Source organism: Xenopus tropicalis, chromosome 1 (assembly GCF_000004195.4).
Source record: "Xenopus tropicalis strain Nigerian chromosome 1, UCB_Xtro_10.0, whole genome shotgun sequence".
In the NCBI taxonomy this organism is placed as follows: Eukaryota; Metazoa; Chordata; class Amphibia; order Anura; family Pipidae; genus Xenopus; species Xenopus tropicalis.
In genome coordinates, this window is record NC_030677.2 from 115,202,326 (window position 1) to 115,217,290 (window position 14,965).

The following is a 14,965-nucleotide window of genomic DNA, read 5'->3' on the forward strand; positions in this document are numbered from 1 at the left end:
CAAACACTACAGGTTTCTGCAATTCAAAACAGAGCGCAGGGGCCTGTGGCGTTGGCCAGTAGCTGAACGCAGTGTGTTAAGTGCCAAAAAAGGCATATCTGCTATGAAATTGTAATTGTAGCTCTATATTAATTAAGTTATAGATACACACAAGGTAAAAATAGGCAGTGTTGGACAGGCCTGTCTGGTCTCTGGGACTTTTCCCCAGTGGGCCCTGACCTTAGTGGGCCCTTTGCCCTTTCCCAAGTACAGAGCATTAAATCTTTCTCTCATTTAGGAGTCTGTGGGGGGTCAGGGAATTGACTGAGATCAAATTTAATTTATTGCCACAGATAAGCAGCAGATTCTGGGGAGGATGTTAATTATATAGAGCTGCCTGGAAGAATTTGCCCAGTATAATTGGTAGAGCAAAAGCTAATAGATTCCTTAAACCACAATATAGCCTGAGCTGTAAACAGTATAGGGATAGAGATATTCCACCTAAATGTCTGTGCTGTCCTCTGCAGCCTGTCTGTATCCACTGCATTGCTCTGTGAGCTTATACAGCTTGTATAGCAATAATTCAACAAGCAGGGCACAATGCAATAAATAGAACACAAAGGAGATTACAGCTGCCCACTCCAAATTAGTCCTGAATTTGTCTATTTGGAAGCTGCAACACTCGTCGGTGTTATATCTCTGTATTAAATGTTTCCCATAGACTTCAGTGAAGTGGCATTCTATTCTGGCTGATGGGCTCTTATAGCAAGTTTTCTGGTGGGCCCTTGGTGTCTAAGTTCGATACTAAATAGGTTCCTAGGCTTCTGGTGTTATTGACCAAAGTATGCCTGTACAAGACAAGGCAAATATGAAGGATAAAAAAAAAATCTATGTTTAATATGTCATAGTAGGTTATATGAAGAGTAATAATAAAATCAGTAAAATTCTGCTAGCTGGGTTTATCCATTTCTCTCTCTATATATATATATTTATATATAAAAAAAAAAAACCAACTAGAAAGAATTTAGTGTTTTGTCTAAATTGTTAAAACTTAACATTTAATAAATACGATTAAAAATATATGTAGTAATAAATATATTCCAATAAATAGATTACCTGTATCATTAAAAAAAAATATATAAATCTATATATCGCCCTATTAGTAACATCCAACGTACCTGAGTGAATTCCGGCCCGTATCTTTAGCTGTGTGTTTGGCTTGTGTGGAATTCGGAAAGTCTTACACACAGAAACTAGATCTAAAGCCATACTGGCAATTTCGCTGACATGTCGGATGCCATTCTCCTTGGGAACTCCAGAAACAACCATATCTTATAGCAATATATGGAGAACAAGAAGCAATAACAAAAAAACAAAAAGTGAATTAAAGAAAATAGTGCATAGTTACAACTGAGAGGTCATATTTCATTCAAGTTGAAGGCAAAACTAGTTATGATCTTCCTAGGGCACAGGGGCATGCTCAACTACTAAGTGCCTCATAATACTTTTAGTAAGAAGTATCAACTTTTGCCAACCTGCTTTGTTTGTTACACATATAAATAACGATAAGCATCTCAACTGCATTTATTTTTGGTACTTTGTCTTTTAACAGCTGTATGTCTTTTGGGAACCCAGTCCCTACAGCCATTTTTAGTGGATCTCCTTTCCTAACCATTCTTGCTCACTAGCACCAATTCTGTAACCCTTAACTTGAAAAGTAAGGGATGAGCTGGCTTGGATCTAGGGCCAGAACTAGGGGTAGGCAGAAGAGGCATGAGCCTAGCGCGCAACAAAGGGGGCGCTGGGCACATACTTATTTTCCTACCCCTTAGTTTGGCTTTTTGAATCTGCCTTACTGCTGTCAGTTGATGCGCAGTAGCTAAAATGTGCTCCCCACCAGATTGCGTTGCTTTCATTTTGCATCAAACCCCCTCCACCCCCGCTCCTCAGCAGCCCTCCCCTCACAAATGTTACTTCATTGTGACTGCAGGAGGGAGGCGCCACTGGTGGTGGGGCTGGCACTGCTTGTACAAGGGAAAAAATCATGTCATTGTAAAGTAAAATGATTCAATGAAAATGTACATGTATTAAAAAATAAAGTCTCTAAACCCATTACCTCTATAATGCCTAAAACAGAAACAGAAATTTTATATAAAAGTAATTTCTCAGGGATTTTATGTGACCAGCTGCCTTTATTTGCACATTACTAAAAGGGAGGTTAACCTAAAAATCAATTTTTAGTATAATGTTTGCAGACAGTGATATTGTACAATACTGACTATTGGTCTTTATTTATTTTTGTGTGTGCGTTTTAAACTTTTTTGCATCTCTCCAGTTTCTAATTTCACCATTACCTGGTTGCTAGGGTTCAGTTTAAGCTAGCAAACTGATAGTTGCCTGAACAACAGAACTAAAAATAAATTAAAGAGTGATAGAAGAGTAAATCGTTAAAGTAATAGAAAGTAAAAAATAGATACTGTAAGCTTACAGTCTTTTGGTCGCAGTTGTCAAATTGCCCTACAGAATAGCATTTTACATTGGAAACCAAGCCTAAACTGGAATGCAAATAATTAAAAAAAAAACTACACAAATGAAAAAAAAACCTACAAAAAAATGAAGTCCAATGAAAAATTTGCTGTGAACTGTGAGTAATAGCTACCTTAGAATGACCGTACCATTCCCCTTATGCATTAATTGTTCTTTTACCGACAGGCAAACAAGCCAGGGTGGTTTCCAAACAAATAACAAGAGTTTGAACTCTGAGGCCACTCATTAATAAAACAGATCAGATAACAGAGACCAGAATATTTCTTGGTATGTTATCTTAGCAGATAAGATTTGCCACTTTAATGCTAAATCATATTTTCATTGACTGTACTTACAGGCATCACCAATTGTCTCCACTTTATATACATCGTAGTTGTCAATAATATCATCAAAGGTGGTATACAGCTTGTTAAGGAAATCAACCACTTGATAAGGAGTGCTGCTACTAGATAAGTGGGTAAATCCAACAATATCACTAGGGAAACATAAAAGTTATTGTGGTCAGGAGAATCGTTTAAGAGCATTTGCAAAATATTCTGCAGTGAAGGGCATATTTTCATTGTAACTGTTACCTTTTAAAGGTGTGTATCAGTTATGCTTTTGTTTTTAGCAGCAGATTGGACTGCTGTGGATTTATATTGCTTGCAGTTAAACATGACAGCTGCACATTCAGCTTCCCTAAACTCTTACTATGGAGCTGAATGGCAGTACTCAGTGAAGAAAGGTTTTCCTTTGTTGTATTCTATATCTATAATCAGTGTTACTTTGGGTTTTTAATGGCTGCAATATTAATGAATGTAGTAACTTAGTCACTAACACTTTATCCAAAAGGTTACGGTGAACCCAAAGCCCCTTAAGGGGAGTACTTCCAAGCTTTCCCTTGTGCTGGGATGGGAGTTGGAGTAAGGACTAAATACAATTAGATTTCCAACATTGTTTTCCTCGGACCCCTGCTACTTTTCAGAAAGTGCTCTGGCCCACAGACCTTTCTTTGTGTAGATTTGCGCAATTTACAAAAAATTGGAAAACTTTACAATAGCTTGCAGCACAAGCCCAAGCATATGCAAGGGATCCCTGGTAATAGTAACATGATAATGTGGTGCTTCCTCAAGAAGATCCCCAGGCCTATAACCATTGCTGTAAGATTTCATTCCTAAACAGTGATATATTCCCAATTTAATGTGCAAGGTATATAGTGCATCCACTCTTTTTCATGGCTGTTATATTTAAAGAAATAATATCCAGGAATTATTCTATCCAGTTGGCAAGATGGAAATCACATTAAGACAATATAACATATGTATGCCTAGATTATAGCTAAACATCAAAAGACAATCCCTTTCCAAGTCTAAAAAGAGACTTCTGGCATGGTAGCCTTGATCATATAGGGCAGTGATCCCCAACTAGTGGCCCAATACATTGCTCACCAACCCCTTGGATGTTGCTCTAAGGGGCCTTACTTATTTTTAAATTCCTGGCTTGGAAGCAAGTTTTGGTTGCAGAAAAACCAAGTGTCCTGCCAAACAGAGTGTCCTTTAGGCTGCCAGTCCACAAAGGGGCTACCAAAAAAACAATCATAGCCCTTACTAGGCATACTCTAGGAACTGTTTGCATGCTAGTGTTGCTCCCCAACTCTATTTACATTTAAATGTGGCTCATGGGTCCAAAAGGTTGGGGATCCCTGATATAGGGGATGCATGTGCCCCCCTCCTGCTCCCTAACTTGCAAGTCAATCAGACAGGCAGTAAGGATAGGGCTTGCCTGCACTTCCTGACAATGCATTCTGCACTGAGGGCTAGATTTTTGTCACAACTCTCAATACGGGGACCAGCAATTACAGTCGGGCAAATACTCTGTGTGAGCACTCTTGAACCACTTAGTGCTACTGCATTTGCACCCCCAAGCACAAGTGCAGGGAGCAGTGTCAGGAGGTGCAGGCAAGCCTTATCCTTACTGCCTATCTGATTGACTTGCAAGTTAGGGGGCAGGTGGGGGGACACATGTGTGCCTTATATGACCAAGGCTATCTGGGTAAGACAATGACTCCTATAATGTTGTCTGACTTGAAGGTGAACTATGATAATCTGGCTGGTAGATATAGGCAGCAAATTAACAGCTCTACGTCAAAACATAAATCTCAAATTTGAGTTTGTATCCCGGTCAGTTTATGCAGTTCAGTTGCGCTGGTCTCTCAAACACATGAGTTCAGCTGTCATTCTTTCAATATGAAGAATTTTTTAAATATTAAGTCATATTTCTACTTTGATATCCATCGGCTCTGTAAGAATCTGTAGGATTTTTGCCTGCCCAAATCTCATAAAAAAGGCTCCCACAGAGATTTAAATGAATAAAATCACACATTATATTAAGAATTGAAATTGAAGATAGTAATAAGGCTTTTGCAGCCCTCACCTTGAGTTCACCCCTACTGCTTGCAAAATGAAATGTGTCATATTATTATCATCAAATAATCATAGATCAATGACATTTACAAATCTATTGTTCATATGTTCATGATGCAGTGAATGATTACATTTTTAAATCTATGGGGCTGATTTACTTACCCACGAACGGGTCGAATGGAGTCCGATTGCGTTTTTTTCGTAATGATCGGTATTTTGCGATTTTTTCGTATGTTTTGCGATTTTTTCGGATTCTTTACGAATTTTTCGTTACCAATACGATTTTTGCGTAAAAACGCGAGTTTTCGTATCCATTACGAAAGTTGCGTAAAAAGTTGCGCATTTTTCGTAGCGTTAAAACTTATGCGAAAAGTTGCGCATTTTTCGCGTAAGTTTTAACGCTACGAAAAATGCGCAACTTTTTACGCAACTTTCGTAATGGATACGAAAAACTCGCGTTTTTACGCAAAAATCGTATTGGTAACGAAAAATTCGTAAAGAATCCGAAGAAATCGCAAAACATACGAAAAAGTCGCAAAATGTTCGTTTTCAAGTCGAAACTTTTCCAATTCGGGTCGGATTCGTGGGTTAGTAAATCAGCCCCTATGTATTATTATCAAGCAAGTAAACCTATGTAATTGCTTCTATCCATAATTAGGCAAATGTCTTGAAACTAATTTTTTATTAATAGATACCTAGAGTGTTGTTTATCAAAACTTTACAACCCTCTAAACCTTTCCTGTCAAAAATGGGTTTATATAAACAGTTATCTATGTGCAGATGTTGGGATAAGATGCACCTTGTAGGACAGCTGTATAAGATGATCAGCTTAGTAAATGCTTCTTTGGCAATGCCCAGAAGCACTGTACAGGGGGTACAAACATTTCAGCCTCCATGTACTGTGTGCTAATCATTCTTGTTATTGCTTAGTCCTCCCAAGCTTTCTAACACTTGCCAGGTACATTTTAGTTTGTTTTGCTGTAGATAATTAGGCAATGAATCTCTTGAATAGCCTAGGAAACCAAGCAGAGAGAAAGCTAGGCAGGGCAAAGGGTTGGCTAGGTGAGTAATTTCACATTGTCAGCAACCAACCCATCCTAGGGTTGGCCCTTGTGTTAGGATCGGGTGGTTAATTCTCAAGGATGGACCATGTAATTAAGTTACTTGTGATTTGATGCTGTGTCAGCAACTAGGAATACACTGTTGAAATCGTTATCTTTCTGTGTTGACTACAAACCAGCGGGATACTTTTTCCCTTAGTATATAATAAGGTACCTGATTAAATTGATTCATTAAATATTGTAGAAAGCAAGGCTATTGTAATCACAGTATGACAGAACAGCTTGGTTCTGGATTGGGAAGCCATTTATTTATTCTTCCCCATTTATTCTTATTTGTTTATCTTTATTTTATGTAGCAATTACTGATCAGAAATCTCTAGCTAATCTCAAGTTGCAATCTATAAAATATAATTACAGGGCATTATTCTTGCATAGTGACTTGTAATCATGTTATTCATTTTATTTCAGTGATTTAACATGTTTTAATCATATATACTAGGATAAACTCTTCCTTATGCAGGAAGTGAGACAGTGAAACATACTTGTTTCTGTTTGAGTCTATTACTTCCTATTACTTTTTTTGATTTTATTTAAACCATGTACACCATCTTTTAAACCCCTTTCCAAAATGTACAGTTAGTCAAAGGTGCTTATTTATTGATATTAACATTCCAGGTGGTCTGCTTAAGGCACAGTGCAGTATGTAGCACAGCAGCAGTATGTACAGATTATAGGCGCATGATTATGGCAAAACTAGGATCAAGGATTATTCTCAGACCTTGTACACTAAAAAATAATACATCTGCCAGTATTTATTGAAAATAACCATTTACATGGCCGCACAAAATTCATACCTGAAAAATATGGTTGCACTGGCATAACTCTGGGCTTGTGAAGGCTTACCCTGTCTCAAGTCATCTGCAACTTGTTTTGGTAGCATGCCTTAGGACACAGAAAAGAATAAACACCAATTTTACATGTGTATGATTTTTCACCTGCACCATGTTCCAGACATTTAAAAATGTTTGAACAATAGCTCTGATTCTCAGGTTTATCAGTGCAATGCAGTCAACCTAAGATCAATGGTGTGGAAAGATCATGGCAGACCTAATGACACTATCCATCAAACTAAATCATTTAAAGCATTTAAAAATGGTGAGACTGCAGGGATATGTAAAATCTAATAAGTATTTCACAATACCAAAAAAATTCATGGGGATTTGAAAGAAAATATGCAGTAAATTAGGAAACAGGATTAGGTATAGGCCAATAAGTAGTGGCCGATATATCAAAATGCTAATGTTTGAATTATTTTTTTCAAACTTGAAATTTTACCAAACTCAGGTGTTTGTTTATTTATGAAAATAATTGAATAACAAAAATTGTAAAAAAAAATTGATCACATCAAATTTATGTTCTACTTATTATTTCAATGAGACTAACTAAAAACCTAAAAAAGCTGGAAAACTTGAATTCAAAAAATCATTTAAATTTTGCTGTGGACAACTCCCATTGACTTCTGCAAGAACTTGCAGGCTTTTAGATGCCAAAGGTTTCCATTCAGATGTTTTGATTTTCCAGTTTTGGAAGCTCTAATTTGAATTCAGAAGTTTTACCACAAAAAAAAACGAATCAAGGCAGAAATTTGAATTCGAATGTTGATAAATCAGCCCCATAGTGTGTAGTTTTGTCCAGTTACCTAGCACATGTGCCTAATCAGGTAACTGGTTGCCCTATTATGTTTTGTTTGCTACAATTGCATCAGAGATTCATCAGATTCATCACTTGGGTGGGAAACAGCCACAGACCAATGTACAGTGTAAACCAACCAAAACTTTATAAACAATTTCCCAGCCTAAGAAACAAATAACATTAACAACAAAGGAAACAAAAACATGAAATAAGCATGTGCTGAGCCATCAGTAAAGGAAGAAAGCAGCTGAACTGAGTGGAAACCCCGCAAGGTGGCACACTTTTTCCCATGAAAAGATGGCACACATAAAGAACATAAGCTTAAACGCTGACATCCTTGAATTGCATGTGTGTTTTTTTCAGGTTATTGGGTTGCCGTTGGTGGGTACAGGGTAACCCCAGTCAGTCATAGGCCCCATGACAGAGGGGGGTTCCAAGAAATTGTAAATTGTGGGTCAAAAAGATGTTGGGGATTGTGGGAAACATGTAAGGGATGGGTGGGGGATTGTAGACTGGCTTTTGACATAATGTCATGTGGCTGGGGTTCATCGGCGAATTACCATGTGTGTACTGTACAATTTAACTTCCTTACCAACAAAAAACATGTACTATAGCATGAAAATAAAATTCTCTTGCATCCAGGCCACTGGTGTAACTATAGAGCAAGTAGCCCCTGGGAGACAGGGCTGCGGGGTCTGGTTCCTCTACAGTTTTTAAAAATTCCCTGCATCCCAAGAGTGGGGGATGCAAGTGGGCAGGTCAGGTGGATGAAGGGTGGGGTAGGATCTGCTGTACACACCAGACCCTTCTAAAAAAAAAAAAAATGTTGGGGGGGGCAGGGTTGCGGCACACTGTTGTAATGGCACTGATCCCTGTATTGCTCACTGTTGTTCACAAAAGGCACATAGAAATGACTAGTTTATTCATTTTACTTACTGTACAATAATCTGTCTGTCTTTTGTTTTTCATGCATTAAGTCCTGAGTACGTTCTGCCACCAGTTGTTCCAAATGCTTACTGTATTTTTCCATCTAAAGCAAAATACAGTAATTTTTTGTATCACTGAATTGCTTGATTGGTCACACATAACGATGCTTAGTTAACAGAATAAAGCAATAATGTCAAGATGCACACATTTAAAGGACAAACCACTGTTTGAAACAGAACGTTGCAGTGTTATATGGAATTGACTAATAAGCATGTTTCCAATAAATATTTCGCTTAACGTGGAAAAAAACTATAGTGCTCATCTAAGCTTTTCAGTTTAATCCCTGTGACTATTGATAATTAATCTTTGCAAACAATGGCCTGTGGGATCCAGAATAAACGGAAGGTGCATTCACTAAAAGTGCATTGTAGGTTAGAATGTTGCTTGCAAAGTGCTCTGATAGAGGGAGTTCAAGTGGGACCGGCTTGTTATGGGAATACCTTGATGGCCTCCCAAGGCAAAATGTAACATTCAGCAAACTGCTTCTCTGCTAAGCACAATGTGACACAGAACTGTTATTATATTGTTTTGGAAGCAGGAAATTGAAGTAAATAAGATGATTAAACTGGGCTTCCAAGGCAATGCATTCCAAATGGCTGGTACAAAATATTTTATCTATGCATGTGCATATAAACCTAAGAACATTTTGTCACTAAATGATATTTAAAAATCTGCAAAAAAATGCAAAGGAACAAATCATATATTTCATCATTGAAACCAAAGCCACATTGCTATGCAGGTATGGAATCTATTAATCTGAAACCCGTTATCCAGTCCCGTTTGCATCTCCCATAGAGTCCATTTGAAGCAAATCATTGTTTTCCTCTGTAATAATAAAATAGCACCTTGTACATGTACAGGATCTGTTATCCAGAATGCCGAGAGGCCCAATCTGCCTTTTTCCCCACCCCATCTACCCATTCCCTCACCTGGCCCGCCCATTTTCCACCCTGTTGTGTCATCACCCCAGCCCCCCAAGTGATGTCACCGTCTGCCTTCAACCTGAAGGCTGGTATTGTAGGCAAAAAAGGTGGAAACCCTAGGTGCAAGTGAAATGTGTTCTAGAAAAGGTAGTGCCACTGGGCAATGGTGTTTTATACAAACTAGGAAAGTTGTGAGCGATGCCCGGAAAGATGTGAGCAATGCCCAGTGTATACTGCACTGAAGGAAGCTGCCTCCACCATCTTTGTTGTGGGAGGGATGCGTGTTCACAATAAACTATTTTTTGCATACAACTGTGATTATAGCATAATAATCTTTTTTTATTAATGTTTTTATAATATTTATTTTGTAATATTTGAATTCCCTTCTTTTTATACTTTGCTAAAAATACTAATATTTAAAACACTAAAATACAGAAATACAGTATACACATCTTACCAGAGTCATCATCAGATCCACAGGGCTGACTTTGTGAGGATTCATCTTGTACAGTTGTTTCTTCACCTGCTCAAATGTAGGCCTTTGCACAGGGTTTTGGCTTCTGCACCTCCTGATCAGCTGCAGTGGGAATTAAAGAAAGAGAAAATCCAGGACATTTTCTGAGACAGAACAGTATCAGTACCAGCAAAGCACAGATAGGTTTCAATCTCCATTTGTACTGCTGACTGTCTACGTGGATATCAATGAGACAGGTCACCTTGGATTAACTTAATACACTAACTGATCAAGGCATTATTATACAGCGCATAAGAGCTGCTCTGAAAAAATGCTGCAACATTCTGTGCATGCATGTACAGTACAGTATACTGTATTATCATATCTAGTTTAGATTTCTTTTCTGGGCAGTTTAGTGCATGTCATTATTTGTTTATTATAAATCATTGGGCAGCACTACATTCATAAGAGGCTGGAGACAGAAGACACATAAGCATTAACCTTCCTCTCCCTAACTTGAGTACCATTTAGACAAGCAAATTAAGATAGAGCCTTACCCCCTACTTTATGGCATGAGGTGCAGAGTGTACCCAGATTAAAGCAGAAGAACTATGCAGCATGCTCTTGCACTTCTTGCCCCAGTATAATGTGATACTATTATAAAATGTGTGTTCACTTTAACTTTGTTTCTCAAAATGAGCCTGGCCTCACAGCTTGTGAAAAAAGCTGTACAGTGCATGGCATGGTAAGGGTTTACATTTTATTTTTCAGTTTGCATGTTTTCAAACTATTTATGTATTTATTTATTTATCGTAATTTGTCATTGCAAAGCACAGAAGTCATAACAGCATGCAAAACTTTTTTCCCACCCTGCAAATAATTTTGAATAATTTAAAGCACACACCTAATCTTTAGCAATGCCCTGCTATAAAGAAACATACACTCACCCTCTTTCAGATAAGCATAAAGCCCTGAATTCTGGAACTTGCTTCACAAACAGGACAATAGGTGACCACTTACCTCTACATACTCAGAAGGGCAAGGACAACCATTGTCTGATTTCCCTTTTATCAACTCTGGTAATGGTAAACAGCAATGTTCTGCTGAACCTGATTCATCCTTCTATAAAACAAAACAACAACAAAATCACTAAAACTTAAGCCAAAAAAATGTTGTAAAGGATTATTTATCAAAAATCAAGTTTACATTTTGTAGTGTTCTCTCTTACCTTCACTTCGAAATTTTGATAAGTCAGTCTCCCCATTTGATAAAGATCAAAGCTGCTTTAATGTTCCAGAGGTACATGAAAATAAATGTACAGTCTAATCCTAAAAAATGTTTCCTTATACCTGTGTACTTGTACATAGTGTTACATTGGTAACACTATTTTGTCTCACATATAACTAGATCATTTCCTTGTTTCCACTTTCTTTGGGTAGGTAGTGATCTAACCTTATAATTGTTCCAATGTTCACTTAATGTCATTATTAGGTAGAACTTCCTGGCATATGATGGAGGGCACAAAGCATTATGATTGTGTGACCTTTGCTAGAAGAATCAATGGATGGTAGGACACATACAAAAAAAGTAGGTTCTTCATGGGCAGAGACAGGTTAGGGAATGGTATAAATGGAGGAGTTTACAAGTCTACAGCTGAAGATTATAAAGATATTGAAATTAAAGATATTGAAATTTGTGCCCAACGAGGAGTGGATATTCACCCCCCCCCCCACCGATGGACTGGAGTGTAGTCTTGAATTCTGAAGGTGGTGTATATGTGAGAATAGGGAGTTACCCACAGAAATACACTGGTGACAAGTACAGTAAATGCTTCATGTTAATGAAGCCTTTTATTACATAACAACTTATATATCAAATAATTGTTCATTTCCTGCTCTGGGTTGAATTTTAACATATTAAGCTCAAAACAGAAGAAAAGGGTTTTCAAAGACAAATATTTCACCATGAATATGTAGCAGAGCTTTAGGCACAATTCTAGTGCTTTGCATTCTTAATTAGATATAGTATACTTAATTTGATAGCCTGTCAATATTTCATCTCCTCTAACACCTGCTGACTTATCATGATTATGCATTATATCTTGTTCTTCTGATCTTTTCATCATCTAGAGGATACAGCAGCCTCTATGTCAAATCCTCTTAAGCCCGTCACCTCAAACGCTTCCTCTGTGAGAGCATTTTTTACATTGGATAAGGATATTCCAGACATCTATTATTAGCAGCTCTCCGTACAAGGGGTTATGTGGTACATTCCTCTGTTATCTTTTCTGACTGCCATCTACAATCTCTTATCTTGTTAACACTGCATATGTAAGAAGAAACTATTGTTTTCATTTTTTGTATTTTTGTATGACGTAGCAAACATATTTTTGTGTATATTCATCTTGCCTTTTTATGGAGAGCTCTTATGATTTCTCTGCTGTGCAATGACTGATTATGATAAATAAACAGTGTGAAAAAACTAAAAAAATAAAATGTAAACCATGCCATGCACTGTACAGCTTTTGTACAGCAATGTCCAACCAAGGACATTACTATACTATATGCAAAGTTACACATAATGCCAATAAAAACTTTCTCTGCTAAATTTTAGACTGAATAGTAGTTTCCAGGTAGTGTTTATAAACAAATTATTATGCAGATAAGAGGATGTTCAACTGTAGTATATGGCAGCTTTATAGGATGAGTAACACCAGGGCCGGATATGTCTTCTGGGGGCCCCGAGGCCGCCCCTGTTGGTCGCACCCCCCCCTCCACCCGTGCGCATGCGTGGACACCCCCCCCCCCGCCGCGAGTGCGCATGCTCCTTTAAACTCTCATACGGAGCAGTGGGGAGAGGTCCCGACTGCACCATATGGGAGCCAAATTTAAAAATGTTTTTGCGGCGGGGCGGCATGCCGCCCCTAAACTTCTGCCGCCCTAGGCCCAGGCCTTTGTGGCCTCTGCACAAATCCAGGCCTGAGTAACACCAAAATATAAAAGGGTTTAAAATAAGTAAAATGTTATGTCCTGTTGCAAGCTGTGTGCTTCAGAAATACTACTATAGTTTATATAAATATGCTGATGTGTATCCATGGGGGCAGCCATTCAAGTTAAGGGCAAATGACACAGGTTACACAAATGACATAGCAGATAGCAGATAAACTGTGTAAATTAAAATGGGATTTGTTATTTATAGTTACTATGTAACTTGAGCTTTTTCTCCTTTTTCAGTTATGAATGGCTGTGTCATGATCAGTATCCCAAAACTCAGAACAGGCGCCAAGGGTCCGGTCACGGCTCATGCTTCTGCCTATAACAGCCGCCTTTCACGTCGGGAGGAGCCCTTCGCTACTCGGATGCCACCAGGACTTATTGTGAGAGACCCAAGGAGAGAGTTCTGAGCAGGCAAGGGAACCAATCGTGTGGCAGGAAGGTGGGGAACACTTTGGAGTAGTCTAAGACAGGCCGGGGTCAGCAACGGTCAGGCAGCCCAGTACGAAATCAGGATCCAAGAGAATAGTCAGACAGGCAAAGGTCGGTTTAGGCAGCAGACAAGAAAGGTCAGGAACAGGCAAAAGTTGATTCAGGCAGCAGACAAGAGAGGTCAGGTACAGGCAAAGGTCAATTCAGGCAGCAAGCTGGAGAGGTCAGGTACAGGCAAAGGTCAAAAAATGGCAGAAACACTAGATAAATCACACCCAGGAACTCACAGAAAGTAAACCTACATTGGGCAATGAGTGCAGAGCAAGTTTGGCTTTAAATATTCAGATTTTGCGCCATCGAGATGTCATATGCAGCGCAACACGGATGCGCACGGCAAAGAATACAGAATGAGCACGCGCGTCAAAAAGGCAGCGGACGCGAGCATGCGCGCATAGAAGAGCAACATGGCGGGCGTCCCCGCCGACCCCCTAGACCACCAGGTATAGTTACAGGCTGCTCCCATGGCTACACAGCACATGTATTTATATAAATTATAATAGTCTTATATTTTAATTATTTGAAAACGCTTTCATTTTATGGTATTACTGTTCCTTTAAGTATACTTGTGCATGCTTGTGTGCCATTATGTTTATGGGCACATGAGGTATTGACTGTGAAAGACTTTCTTTTTTAGCCAGTTGAGTATGCAGTGTGAGAATAGAAACATTTTCTGATATACATTGTGTTGCAAGGGTCACAGGCCTGCCAGACAGTAGCCAGGAAGGGCATATTGTGCAAAATCATACTGATGCATTTATTTATGCTTAATACACACGCACAACACATTTGTGTTAAATACATTTGTGTTCACCAGGCTCCCCTATAATTAGTGAAATTTTGTTCAAAGATGTGCTGGAGTGTGTCCAACATTTACAAATCTACGTATCTACATTTTTTTTTTTTAAAAAGTACTTTGTTTTTTCTTTTTACAATTAATTAGTTTGTATAATTAAAGTTAAGTTAGGTCTTACCGGAACTGGATCATTTCTTGTTGCGATTTCAAGTAAAATAATGGCATAACTACAAAACATAAATGTGTGCAAATAGTTATAATGGAAAAAAATCTGTTCATTTTGAAATCAGAACTATAGGACATACAGGGCCCGATTCACTAAAGTCCGAAATAAGGAGTGCTATTTATAGCATGCGTTAAAAATCTTATCACTTTTTATTTTTCGCTCGATTCACTAAAAGGACACTTGTCATAATTAAGAAGCGATGTTCTTGGCGTTATTTATCTTACGATTACATATTTTAATGAAAAAAACTATGCGATAAGCGTTAGTTTTTTTCATTAAAATATGTCATTGTAAGATAAATAACGCCAAGAACATCGCTTCTTAAGATTTTTAACGCATGCTATAAATAGCACTCCTTATTTCGGACTTTAGTGAATCGGGCCCACAGTATTTACAGTTGTTCCAAAGAGTGAAAC

The 14,965-nt window shown here is 38.2% G+C and overlaps 1 protein-coding gene across 1 annotated transcript in view; it reads right to left on the reverse strand.

Annotated features, from left to right (window-relative positions):
- LOC101732945 (atrial natriuretic peptide receptor 2) overlaps nt 1-14,965 on the reverse strand; it is a 47,533-nt gene that overhangs the window by 12,506 nt on the left and 20,062 nt on the right. The window contains exons 10-16 of the mRNA XM_031905152.1: nt 14,502-14,550; nt 11,066-11,167; nt 10,049-10,168; nt 8,618-8,711; nt 6,844-6,931; nt 2,862-3,001; nt 1,158-1,310 (exon numbers count right to left, since the gene is read on the reverse strand). Coding sequence (XP_031761012.1) covers nt 1,158-1,310; nt 2,862-3,001; nt 6,844-6,931; nt 8,618-8,711; nt 10,049-10,168; nt 11,066-11,167; nt 14,502-14,550 — 746 coding nt within the window. The remainder of the gene's footprint in view (nt 1-1,157; nt 1,311-2,861; nt 3,002-6,843; nt 6,932-8,617; nt 8,712-10,048; nt 10,169-11,065; nt 11,168-14,501; nt 14,551-14,965) is intronic.